We start from the raw sequence: 13,401 nt of genomic DNA, 5'->3' as shown, positions 1-13,401 counted from the left end.
CCAGCTGCTCGGTCAGGACTTTGACCTGCTCCATGGAGGTATTGTGAGCGTCCATCGCAGCGATCAGATCTTTTCGCAAACCTGAAGCCTCGGCCTCCAAAACCTCCACTTTTGAAGCAGCCATGACGGCCTTCTCCTCGCTCGCCAAAAATTGCGAGGTAAGGTGCATGGTCTCCCCCAGTACCTGTGGATAAAAACTTAAGTTAAAAAAAAAAAAAAAATACATATGTATATATCTTGGAGAATGACGAAGACAGCCTAAAAGATACCTGCACGAGCTTGTGCACATGCTGGTTCACCATCTGATGAGAAGGCACGAGCGAAATTTCCCTTTTCTCCTCAGGAGTAAAGAACTCGTTTGCCCGGGCAACGACGGTGTCAGCATCCTCCCAAACAGAGGAGCCAACCTTCTCCTTCCCCTTTTTGCCTGTCTTTTGCCTCTTCGGAGCAGGGACCTCTTCAAGGGAAATGGCTGGGGAAGCTGTCCTTGCCTCGTCCAGAGTAGGGGTAGACGAGCCCCTCTCCGTTGTCTCTCTCTCTCTTTCTTTCGCTTTCTCTCTTTCTCTGTCAGTAAACTTCAGAGTCTTTTGTCCAATACTCGAAAGGGGTTCGTTCTTCTTCCCCTTGATCTTCGCGTACATATCCTTGTTAAATTTACTCGTCATCTCTGCAACAACAAATGAGAAAGAGTTAGAATAATAAAGAAAAAGAGGACGATCCTGTGCATCAGAATCACTTACGTTTTCGTTGCTCTCGATCAATCGCTTGAAGGACGTAGATCGAAGGCTCAGGCCCCAAGCAGTGACGGGATAAAGTACGTGGATCAACGAGCTCGTCGAAGTCGTCGATCGTCTTTACGTATCTAATTGCCTCCTGGACTCTCTCCCTAAATTGGCTCTTCAAATCAGGACGTTCTTTCACTGCACAAGAAGGAAACCATTCAAGGTTGTAAGGACGAACAAAGAAAACATCCATGAGGAGGGAAGAAGGTGAGCATAAAAGACGAACGCACCAAGACGAGGGGTCTCCCACCGTCGCAGCAACCTGGGAACATTCCCCCAAAAATCATCTGACAAAGTCTCCCAACCGTCTCCAGACACGAAGAAGTATCTTGACTTCCAGTAACGGAAGGACGAAGGGAGGTCAACTATTAGACGGGATCTCCTATCCCAAGGAACAAGTTCGAAATACCCAAATTCCCTAGACTCTTTCAAACGATAGAGATAGGTAAGCTCGTTCACGGTTATCATTTCTCCATCTGCTATGATCGTCCAGATCACCATGCAGCTTATGACAATTCTCCAGGAATTGGGCATGAGTTGCCCAGGAGCAATCTGTAGGTGGTCTAGGAGCTCCATGATAAACGGGTGGACGGGAAATCTCAGACCGCACAGGAAGGCCGCCTCATAAAAGCAAACCTCACCATGGGCAAAGGTGCAAGCTCTTTCCCCCTTCTTGGGAAGACGAACCCTGGTTTCTACAGGGAATTGAAACCTATCCCTAAATTTACTGAAAACATCTACGCCCAAGTGACACTTTTCCTTGAGGGCATGGAAGGTACGAGGGACAACAACGGAAGTGGAGGGTATTGACGAGGGAGGAGGCACGGAGGTAGTTGTGTCCATCACAGCCCCATCCGCGGCCGCACCAGAGGACGAACCCCCCTCAGAACCAGTGGATCTTACAACAGAACCCATTCTTTCCCTCCTAAAAACCTCGCGGGTGGATTTGAACCAAGAAAGCGACTGCTGTAACAATGGGTACAAGTCTCTCAAAACTAAATCTAAGCCACACCCCCCTACCACAAAATCACCGGATTGTGGCTACCGGTCACTGGAAAGTTCTAAAGTCCCCCCAAGCGAGCAAAGAAAAAGGTAATAGAAGGAGAAATACTCTCAAAATCAGTATAATCTACCATTAAGAAGGGACATGTGCATTTCGAAAAAGGAAAGTAAACAAAAATATATAGATAGCAAAAGGAAAGAAGCAAAGAAGAAGGGATACGCACCTTAAAAAGAAAGGGAAGAAAATCTGAAATCAGAAAAGCAAAGCAGCAGCGGCAGAAGACACAGAAGAGACAGAAAGAAAAAAGACCAGAAGAAGCCAAATAGAGATAAAAATGAAGGAGTTAGAAAAGCAGAGGTTAAAGTTTACCTTGGAAATCACGAGAAACCAAAAAGACATTCGCCGGAAACGATGCCTCCCCACTGGTCAAAGCTTGACACGTGGCCACAGAGTGTGCCATGCCGCCACAAGGCAGTTAATGCGGAGAACACATTCCCAAGCGCCAAAAAAAAAATCGTTTTGTATTCCCAAGACCGTCCAAGGTTACGGACGACCTTGGAATGGGGGGGCAGCTGATAGGTCCAAGAAATGAGTAAGATCGTCCATCCAAGAAGAACGATGTATAAGGACGATCTCATTACCATCACAGTACGAAGGGGGCCGCCTGATCAACCCAACCAAGGACGACCATTACGACTAGCTGCAATAAACACCAATACCGTTGCAGGTGCGCCGGTCAACTTAACACCTGGCACAAGCGTTACGGACTCAAGCAATAATGCTCCTATAATGACAGAGCCAACGGCTAGAAGGACACTGAAATAACCTATATATACCCATAAACAAGATCCAGAGGGGGTAAGAAAAATCATACAACTCTACTCTCATTTTAGTTTTCTCTACTTTACTCCGCTTGCTAAGCTTCTCTAATTTTATCATCGAAGGCGTTGTGGGCAGCACCCCACCGGTGATTCTTTCTCTTTTGTTGTATCCCAGGGCTGATACCAGCAATGAACGATCTTTATCTGGACGAACATCTTGACTGACGATTTCAGCATCATCATCAATCCTAACTTGAAGAAAGCATGCTCGTTTAGAGTTTATGGCCTTAACATCTACGTCCAAGACCTCACCCAGCCCGCTTCCAATCTCCCTCCCCACCTCGTCGTTCATTAGGTTGAAGAGCAAACCCCAAACCTGAACCAATTAGTTGTATACTAGGGAAAGAGACATTTAGTGCTGATAATCCTTTCTCCCATCACCAAAGTACTAAGAGATGATTATCAAAACACCAAGGTCCGTTATCAACAACCCACATCTCTTATCAAAACACCAAGGTCCGTTATCAACAACCCACTTCAATTGGGATTCCAAAGAAAACTTGAATTGAAGTAGCCCTTCATCCACCTCCACAATCTTAAGATCGTTCCCCAATCGCCACACTGAGCACAGCATGTTCTTTGCCGCCCTGAGATTAATCGATTTATCATTCATAAATCATTCGAGCATGCTAAGGGAGCATTCCTCAAGGATTTCTTTACGATGGTTAACCCCCACAGTAATATCCAGTTCCTCATCCTCAGTGAGTGATATCTTACTAAGCTTATCAAGGAAATCAAGATCCATATCCACCACGCTCACCGAAGTAGTGGAAGAAAGGCTCACCCACAGTGAGAATGAGCGCTCCTACGGAGAGGAGAAAAAAAAAAAAAAGACCCAATTAAACTTCAAATAGGCTAATGATTTCAATTCGCCAACTTTTAGGATCATGTTAACATATGTTTTTAGGATAATGTTAATAAACTATAATAGGAAAGTTTTGACACTACTTTTATGAGAAATATAGAAAGTTGTCAACACATTTATTATTTTATTATTCTCCAATAAAATATTTCTTAAAAAAAATTCAAACCAATGCCCAATGCCTAAGAGCATTGGTTAACATTTCTCTAAAATAAATGTACTACCAAAAAAAAAAAAAATTGGACAATTTAATTATCCTAAACTCCTGTGATAGATCAGTTTATTTATTGTCAACAGTCCTAAGGAAAATGGTTAATAGTGACTTTTAAAGCTCCTTTTGTTTTTAACAATCAAAATTTTTTTTTTTTTTTTTTTTTTTTTTTGAGAAAGATACTCCCTCCATCCCGCTTTTTTGTTCTCTATTCCATTTTGAAATGTCCCAAAATATTGTCCTGTTTCTAAAAATAAAAATCATTAATTTACTAATGTTCCTATTATACTCCTATTAATTTACTAATTCAATTTTTTGATAAATTTTTGTAATGGTAGTTTTGAAACTTATACATTTTTAAAAGATAGACAAGACAATAAGTGATGTTCCCTTAAAAAGTTTGACTTTTCAAACAGAACAAAAAAAGTAGGACGGAAGAGTAAAAAATTTGTTGAGAGAGATGTTTTTGGGAAAAACAATGCATCCTTCATTGTTTGGCTGAAAGTCTGAAACAATGCGTTCTACTGAGAATACACATGTAACTTATCAATTAAAAAATAACAAGTTAAAAGATGTCATAAATGCATTCATTTAGAAACTTTAATTAAACAAAAAACAAAAAAAAAAAAAAAAACTGATTTTTTTTACTACTTTTTATATCATAAAAATGATATTAAATTTAAAAAAAAAATGCTATATCCATTACAAATTCTAAGTAATGGGTTATTATTAATTGTTATTGGCGGACAAAAAAATAATTAAATTGTAGATTCAAATTAAAACCAATAAAAATTTATCACTTATAATTTATTATAAAAATATTACTTAGGTATCATTCCCCTTTTAAAAATGGACAATGCAAATACGCTAACGGGGCTCATTCAAAAAAAAAAAAAAACTCATGTAAAGCGTGTTACCCTCACCAGCCCGCCAGGCCCAGTATGACTACTAAGAATTCTTCAAAGATAAAAAATAAAAATAAAAATGTGTGAATTTGGGGTAGGCTAGAACTTAGAACTTTAGAAAGTTCTAGAAACGCGGTTCATATGCAACTAATTGAACTTTCCAGGAACCCAGAGACAGAGTAGTCCCCAGACCCAGCTAAATTCTTCTAGACTCCAAAACCCATAACTTTATTCAATCGCATCTGTCTCTCTCTCTCGCTCTCTCTCTCTATATATCTACAACACCAACATCAACTCCAAACAGCAATCAAACAAGTCTCAATTTGAAGAAGATGTGTCTGGTGTTTGTGTGCGATAAAGATGAGAGGGTTGTGGCGAGACAAGCAGCACCAGGGGCGTGTCCGTACTGTGGAGGAATGATACAAGCCATGGATGTTGAGTCACAGTGGAGGCTCTGTTTTCTACCTCTCTATTTCAATACCAAGCGCAAGTATTCCTGCACCGTCTGTGCCAGACGTTTGGTGGTTAAGTAACATACAGAAGAAAAAAATACTATAGTCTTCTAACTTCTTCTTCTTCTTCTTCTTCTTTTTAATTAATGATCGAGATGTAAAAAAAGAGTGACTGAATTTTATTTATTTTTTTATATATAAATAAAAGTGTGAGTTTATTAATTGTTCCTATAGGCTACGCGAGTTGAAATATTGGTTCAGAAATGACACATACGTGGGTTCAACGTAAATTTTTATCTTTGAAATTTTGGAATACAATCTTTACTCAAAAAGTGGTATAGAAGAGTATTCAAAAGTTTGTTTAGTTCTTAATTTTTATTAGGTAGACTCAGGAATGAAAGCCCAAGATACATGAAGCACATGTCGATTGTCGAAAATTTGGGAATTGGTCTTGGGTAGTTGAGGCTTTTGGTAGGGACCAAGTTGATTGACCCTGTATCCAGCTGCCTGGTCAAGGCCTAAAGATATGAGCTACTGGTGAACTAGGCTATGGAAGTGCATTGGGAACCTTTGCAGCCAATTTTAGATTATTAAACCTTTATTTTTTTTTTTTAATTTTATGAGCATTATTAAACCGTAATTTTAAGCAAGGATGTCTTTGGAAACTGCAAGCATTTCTCGAGAGATTTTTTTTTTTTTTTTTTATAAACAGCCCTTTCAAATACTTTCATTAACTAGAAATAAAGTTACATTGGACTACATCGATTTGAACTTGATCTGCTATACTTGGCAGAGTATCCTCTACCTAAATATTACACACATTCAGAAATTTGGCTTGCCTAGCCAAGATATGAGCAGCCTTGTTGCCACTCCTACGGGTATGGTTGACATCCCATGCATTGAACTTTCTCAAACCCTCCAAGATTCCTTCGACCACTTTCCTTATAGAGCTCGGCATCACACACTGTTTCTCCAGGGAGTTAGTCACCAACTGTGCATCACTTTCAATAATGATGTCTTTTAGTCCGAGGTCCCATGTGAGCATCACACCTTCCTCAACTGCCTTTGCCTCAGCTTCCAACCCACCCAAAGGCAGCTCAAACTTCTTACTCAGTGCCCCCATTATTTCGCCCCTTTCGTTTCTGATGACCACCCCAACTCTACAGCACTTGATATCTTCAAACGTAGCTCCATCAGTGTTAGTTAACTTTGTACCAGCCCGATTTTGTCCCCCATGTCTCACTTGGCTTCTGTTGTTCCATAATCCCCACACAGTAGTTGCAAACAAATCCCCACACTTGGTTTCTGTTGTTCCATTTTTGAATGAATTACCCCTTATTTCATTGGTTATTCAAACTATCAAAGGGACTATCAATAGGATTGCGATTACTTTCGTTTGATCCAATCCCCACTCCGACCCACTTCTGAGCACCTTGGTCAATAGGTAGCTAACACGTTCTGCTTTCTTGGTCTCGATTATCCAAGATCTAAATCCAAATTACTTGGCATATATCTAATATATGATAAAGCTCTCTATTCAGAATTTGCACAATTTTACAGCTAACACTTCTCTAGCAGACCCTGTGTGAGTCCTTAGTTTGGGCCCCCAGCGTTCATAAAATATATACGTACTATTAAAAACAGAAAAGAAAAAAATGGTCTCTCTCTTTAATTCGTGAGATAAATCAGTTTATTGTTCTGGACAAGGCTTCTCATCCTTCCTAAAAGAGTTTCATGGGATTCAATGTGTAATGCTTAAACAAGGTTAGTTTAAGGAAAATTAAAGAGTGGACTAAAGTTGTTATAAGACAAATGAAACTTGTTTGCTTGAGTAGGTACTTCTTTAGGTACTAGGTAGTATATGTTAAGCTTTATTGATTAGAATTTTTTATATATATAAATAATAATATACAATGATAATTACACAAGCATTCAATGGGTCTTGAACCCATGACCACATCCTCCACCTTAATCTTACAAGAAGACCTCGTTATCATTTAAGCTAGATCTTATTGGCTGAACACAATATACAGCTTTTATAAGAGCTTTTACATTATTAAATTCAATAGCATTCCCTTCTCAAATGTTTATGTTACTTGGTATCATTTTATCTTTCTATAGACCAAATTAACTTACTTTGCAGGAACAACTGATTCTACTTGCCTAAAATCAGGATTTCCGCCTCATCATATAATTGTTGAAGTTTTCTTAGAACTTCCTTGGAGGCCACCAAAATGGCAATGAAATTTTTTACACAATTTGTCCTACTGTCCAATGGCTATGAATGATAAGATTGTGTAACCTCATAGAGAATGGAGGAAAAAAGAACTTAGAACAGGCAGAAAATGGTGACCATGACTGGGAGATGGTGTCTAGTAGGAAAGGAAGGGTAGCATCTCCTCCCCCAACTATTGAATTATTCACCACCGAAAAACAAAAAATGAGATGACTGATGTATATGAGTTGAGGGCTACAAGCAGCAGAATATTCCAAGCGTTATCTACAGGAGAGAAAAGGGGGGTGGATGCTCAACAACCTCCTAAGGAGGGTGTTCTAAGTAATTAGAGGAGGGATCTTGAAGACACAGCATATCAATATGTTTGAGATTCTTTCTACATCTATTCCGACTGATTGTGAAGAGGCAAGTCAATTGGATAATATTGGAGACTTCTACAAGCAAACAGACTGTTGGAGAAAATTTATTGCAAGAAGAGAGTGAAGGGAGGCATGACGATAAGTTTTGCCAACCAAAGACAATGAGCAAAAAGACTGATTCCCTTCAACTGGGGAGAACTAGACAAATACCGACTAAATTTCCCTCTAGTGCAAATAACACAAAGCAGGACAAAGTCCAGGATCCTCCATGGATGGTTAGCTTTTCAGTTGTGACTTGTGAGAGCCTTTAGTATTATTATTATTGGCAAGTTCGCACACACCCAGTGGGTTTTGAACTCAACTACTCACACTCCGCCTCTCTTAAAAGAGGTGCCATTCAACGAGGCGTGTGTTCTTTTCTTTGGCTAAGCTGCTTGTATTTCTTTTGCAGTACTCTAAGTAATGTCCTAGGGCAGGTATCAGTGTGCTTTAGGGTTTAGGGAACCCTAAAAGTGTATTAATCTACCCAATACATAGCAAGGAGGCTGTTAATCAGACTGCAAGATTTGCTTCAATTCTAACACCAACTCTTCAATATTAAGGATAAGGTATTAGTGATTCACATTTAAAAAATAAAAAAATAAAAAAATAAAAGGTTAAGGTATTAGAAATTCAAACTCATATCTCATCAACTCAATTAAAAATTCAAGGGACTCCTATGTCCTAACCAACCAAAATAAATTTGAAATTAACTGTTACATCACTTACATAGTTTCAACTTCTTGAAAAATGACGATACTATAGATTTGGGGTAGGGCTTCGTAGCAAGGCAAGTTGGAATGTTTTCAGGTTGTTCTACCCACAGTTTATGAGTGATGCCACCAGCTGTGAGTTTTTCTGACAAATTCAAGATTTGAGGCTCACCCTTCACCTCAAGAGTAACCTACATATTCCATAAAGAAAACATTCCAAACACTGTCATTTCTAATCACTTTTACCATTTAACAGATTGACCAACTTAGAAAGTAAAAGTAAGAAATATCACTGCAACAGTGAATTACAAGTAGGTTTATTGAAGGCATCATTTCTAATCACTTTTAGCATTTAACAGATGAACCAACTTAGCCAGTATAACTAAGAAAAAATCACAGCAACTGTGATTTACAAGTAGGTTTATTGAAGGCAATTATCTGGTGGATAGGAAAATTTCAATAAATTGCAGGTCTTGGTTATGGTTTGCAACCCTTACATTCCATGACATAACATTGATACCAACACCGTATTAGAGCAGATATTGAGATGAGCATTGATCAGGACATGGGTCCAATTGATACTAACTTTATGTCAATGATATGGAACACATTCTAGCAGTAAAAATTGGAAGGTATGTTTATTAGTACAATGAAAAACATGAACACGAAACCCTTTTAAATAAGTGTCTGACACCGTGGAAATAAAGATACGGCAGTAGTTTTATACATAAACATGCAAGATATGAGAGAATCACCATCTAAAATTGCATATTTCATTGAAATTGTTATTTTCTTTCACAACCACAGTGTGACTTTCCATTTTTTTCCTTAATTCGCAACACCAGTAAACAAGTCACCAATCCACTCAAAAGGCAAAGACTAAAGCCTGCAAAATGTTTCTTTTCAAACTCCTAACCAACAAGACTCGATCCTAGTCTAAGTCATCCAAACATAAATATTATTACTACCCAAATCAACCACCAAACTGATAGAGAAATTAAGAGTGCGTTTAGATACCGCTTATTTTGCTGAAATTAAAAACTTATTACTGCAAGTATTGTAGATAAAGGTAAAAGTTAGTTGAAATAGTAACATGAGACCTACCAAATTTTCAACAAAACGCAAAATGTTTTCTTCAAAACGCAATCCAAATGCACGCTAAGACTCATTCCTAGTCAAAGCCTCAACTCCCAAGTCCATTATCCTACTCCAGGTTCACTGTACTATAACCTACTTGTAATGCAAGCAACATAATCTTAATCCAATTTATAACAACCTTACTTGTAATGCAAGAAAAGTAATCCTAAGGTTAGTCTAATGTTAGACTAAAGTTTAATTTAATACACGCATACCCTAAAATTTGTCATTATAACAAACATCTTCATCGTAATAAAGATGTAAATACCAAGTGCTTTCTGCGCAAAAGTAGGTTGTCACGTCAAATTGCGTTAAGTGTCTATTTGAGTTGCAATTATATAATCTAGCTTTTTTCTTTCTTTTTCTTTTTTTTTTACTATTTGCGTCTTTTACGGAAATAACCTATAACTTTTGACTCAGTAAAAAGTTTTCACGAAAAAGTTAGATAAATTGTTACCAAATTGACACTAGATCCGTTGTGTGCTCTCTTTTTCTCTCTCAAACTCTATGCCAACAACAATTCTAAAATGATACGAGTTATGTCTAAAATTCTATCTTTGCTCAATATACAGAAATAGAAGGAGGACGAGGATTCACCTTATGCATAGAATCGATATTTTGGGGACTACAATATTGTAGTGTGTGAGGATCGTCTTTGTGGGACCAAATGGCAGACACGGAGGCATGGCATCCCTGTGTCACCACGCTCCCGAGCGGCCACGTGTCGATCAGGTCTCGACGGAGCACCACGTACTGAACCAGCACGTCTGAGTTGTCCTTCTCCGCCTTCACGCTTTCGTCGTCCTGGGAAGGCCCTGACTCGGTCCCGGCGGGTTGACTCATTGAGTTAAAGCCGATTCGACTCGGAGCCCTAAATCCAATCCCAGAGCTTGAGAAAGGAAAGCTTGAATTGGATTTGGACTTGATGGAGAGAGTGAAACGAAATGGCGAGGCCAGAGATGCCATGATCAGGTTCAGCTCAGCTCAGCTATTGGGCTGGATTTGAATTTCCGAGTTTTTTTCGACTTGTTTCTTTATGAATTTAAAATTGGGCCTCAGAAAAAATTAGTTTGGGCTTTCTCCTCTAAATGTCCACCATTGGACAATATATTATGAGAGTACTTTTTTTTTTTTTTTTAAAGCATTTATGCTACTATTTAAAGAGTTTCACTTGTATGGAATCCTCAATTTTGATGCTCAAAATACTTTCAAATTTACCAGTTTGTATAACTTAAATGGTAGGGTTAGACATTAAAAAAAAAAAAAAAAAAAAAAAAAAGCACTTTCAAATCTATAACAAAAGTTTCAAATAACTACTTTGTTAAAAAAACTGAAAGTTAAAAACAAGTCCAAAAAATTTCAAATACCACGTCCAAACCCAACCCACATTCAAATTCTTAGAGAGAGAGAGAGAGAGAAACAAAAAAAAAAAAAAAAAAACCATGTTATCTTTGACAAGAGTTTTGGATAATTACTACTAAAATAACTGAAAGAAGTTTAGAGCTAGTCTTATGATACTTCTGGCCATATTAGCAGTTCTAAATGCGTAATTATTGCGGGGAAAAAAAAGTGTAAACTTCAAATTGAAATAAGTGAAAATTATGACACTAAACCAAAAAAAAAAAAAAAAAGCCTCACCGCATGCGTGAAGCGCATGTCATGAGACTAGTTTTTATAGTTGGGGTCCTTAGGGAGTGGATTTGAATAAAGTTGCAAATGAACCAAGTTGATATGAATAGTTTCAACTCAACTAGAGAAAATATTTGTGTATATTCACTTTTTTAGACTCGATTATTAAATGAGTCAAGCTTACATATAATAATGTGTTTGTGAACAAACTCATAAACATGAAACTCGATATATGTTAAAATTTTAACATATAGCATCGCCTCCATGATAATTTATCTTTATCATATAGCCAAAACACCAATTAGCTAATTAGATTTGTGGTGTATACTTGTCTAAAAATATACTTATTTAGACTTGAAATTAGATTTTATAAATTTGTAAATAGGTTCATATGATATCATATTTAGACTTGATAATGTAAATATTTGATTTGTAGTAAATATTTATAAATTTTTGAAAAGATAAAATAAGTTGTGGGTCCCCTTTTTGATAGTTCCCAGGCCTAGTGCTGATAAGGGATCCTGGGTCACTAGAAGGGATGTGTAGATGTTGGTTGGACTAGGCTTGGCTCACCACAACCCACTTGGGCCATTATATGAACCAATCTATGCACAAGACAAGTGAACTCCACAACATACACATATTGGTTGAGCAAATAATGAAGGAACAGCAAGTACACAATGCAAAGTAAACAATGGTGATTATGAATGCCTCAAAGAATGTTATATTTCATTTGATTAAGTCAAGTATTAGAATACATTAGGTTTCACTTTGTAAGGACATTCCACAAGGTCTAATAACGCTTAAAGATCACAGACTTGACTAATCCCCTTTGGGTTCTCAAGACTCGTGAGGTTTGAGTCCCTTTGAATCTGAGTGGCTCTTCGAATATTTTGACAACTTTCTCCAATGCCTCTATCCTCTTAATGAACTCAACTAGAAGGCTTAAGAAAACTTAAAACTCTCTTCTTGTATTTCTCTCTTGGTCACTTGTATGTCTGAATGAATGCCCCCCTTTTGCCTTCCTTGCTTTGTTCTTTTATACTACTCTTGAAGGACTTCAAAATTACTGTTCTCTCCATTTGTTCTTCTAGGTCCCAGAGCTAGTTTTCTTTACCTGAAACATTGGTAGTTGTTCATTTCCTTATTCCTTCTTATTTTGCTCTCTTGGGAACTCGTATATGAAATTTCATCCACTAACTTTCTACTCCTAGAAGCCCCTTTCTTGGGACAAACCCAGATTCTCTTCTAAGGTCAATGTTCCGTGATCTTCTTCCAATGCTTTAAAAGGATATTTCGAAAGTCCTAGTGACTTGATGTTGACTTCTCTTGGTTTGGCATTTTTCAAAAATAGGATGGATTCCTTCTTGCTAATGGTGAACTTGAAAAAGCCTTTGACCATCCTTCCTCTTATTCCATGTCCTTTGTCTTACCCGAGGTCCCTTGGTTCCTTCATCGAGTCTTGATCTTGAAACCCTCATCTGTCCTTATCACTTCTTTACTCACTAGGCTTTTTGGGCCTTCATGGCCCTTTTTATTTTATATAGGCCAAGCTTCCTCCTGTTAAGGCCCACAACCCGTCTTGTCTTCATAGGCTAGGTTCCTTTGTCACATTTTGGACCTCAACATAAGTTAATGGAGTAACTCACAAACAAATTCAAGCTTGTCGACAAGAAAATGAACCAAACTTGAACACATAATCTTGTTTGGTGATAAGTATAAGTTTAGATCACGTTCAAAATAAAATTAAATAAATAAACCTGAACTTTTAATACTTGACTTAGCTCATTTACAAGCCTAGATTTAAATTATGGACATCTTCGTTTAAAACACCATAAAGTTATTGGCTACCATGAAAATACCAATACTAATTAGTTCTAAAATTTTAATCCATGTTATGCATAATTTAAATTTCCACTATCAATAATAATAATAATAAAGAAGTACCCCAAAAAAAAAAAAAATTTTTTTTTTTTTTTTTTTTTTTTGCATAAACATCGTTTAAAAGAGAGTTTGATATTGAAAGCACAATAACATGAAAATCTCCTAGGATGTCATTGAAATCTAGCTGTATTAGAGCATCCACATTGGTGGAGTCATAAATTTAGCAATATAACTCCACAAAAAACTATTTTATCTATCTTAAAGCGTCCACATCAATGGGTGCAAACTTTCCTTCTATTTTACACAAA

The 13,401-nt window shown here is 37.5% G+C and overlaps 2 protein-coding genes across 2 annotated transcripts; one reads left to right on the top strand and one right to left on the bottom strand.

Moving 5' to 3' along the window:
* The first annotated feature begins 4,770 nt into the window (after window positions 1–4,770).
* Window positions 4,771–5,329, top strand: LOC112008827 (uncharacterized). The gene has a single exon (XM_024041175.2). It carries the CDS (start codon window positions 4,977–4,979, stop codon window positions 5,175–5,177), a length of 201 nt encoding a protein of 66 aa, XP_023896943.1. The 5' UTR covers window positions 4,771–4,976; the 3' UTR covers window positions 5,178–5,329.
* A 3,026-nt stretch (window positions 5,330–8,355) lies between these two features.
* Window positions 8,356–10,578, bottom strand: LOC112008840 (uncharacterized). The gene is made up of 2 exons (XM_024041193.2): window positions 10,178–10,578; window positions 8,356–8,634 (listed from the first exon to the last, which is right to left on the bottom strand). Exons 1-2 carry the CDS (start codon window positions 10,544–10,546, stop codon window positions 8,452–8,454), a joined length of 552 nt encoding a protein of 183 aa, XP_023896961.1. The 5' UTR covers window positions 10,547–10,578; the 3' UTR covers window positions 8,356–8,451.
* Between the last annotated feature and the right edge of the window lie 2,823 nt (window positions 10,579–13,401).

The sequence above is a fragment of the Quercus suber genome, unplaced genomic scaffold, assembly GCF_002906115.3.
Source record: "Quercus suber isolate HL8 unplaced genomic scaffold, Cork oak 2.0 scaffold_13, whole genome shotgun sequence".
Classification (NCBI taxonomy): Eukaryota; Viridiplantae; Streptophyta; class Magnoliopsida; order Fagales; family Fagaceae; genus Quercus; species Quercus suber.
The sequence above is the reverse complement of the archived record's forward strand: the minus strand, read 5'-3'. Positions and strand labels throughout refer to the sequence as shown.

Bases quoted from the DNA above. Each gene is read 5' to 3' on its own strand.
- LOC112008840 (XM_024041193.2), bottom strand. From the start codon at position 10,546: ATGGCATCTCTGGCCTCGCCATTTCGTTTCACTCTCTCCATCAAGTCC. The intron at 8,635-10,177 runs GTGAATCCTCGT...TGGAATATGTAG, and splicing joins ATATCGATTCTATGCATAAG to GTTACTCTTGAGGTGAAGGG.
- LOC112008827 (XM_024041175.2), top strand. From the start codon at position 4,977: ATGTGTCTGGTGTTTGTGTGCGATAAAGATGAGAGGGTTGTGGCGAGA.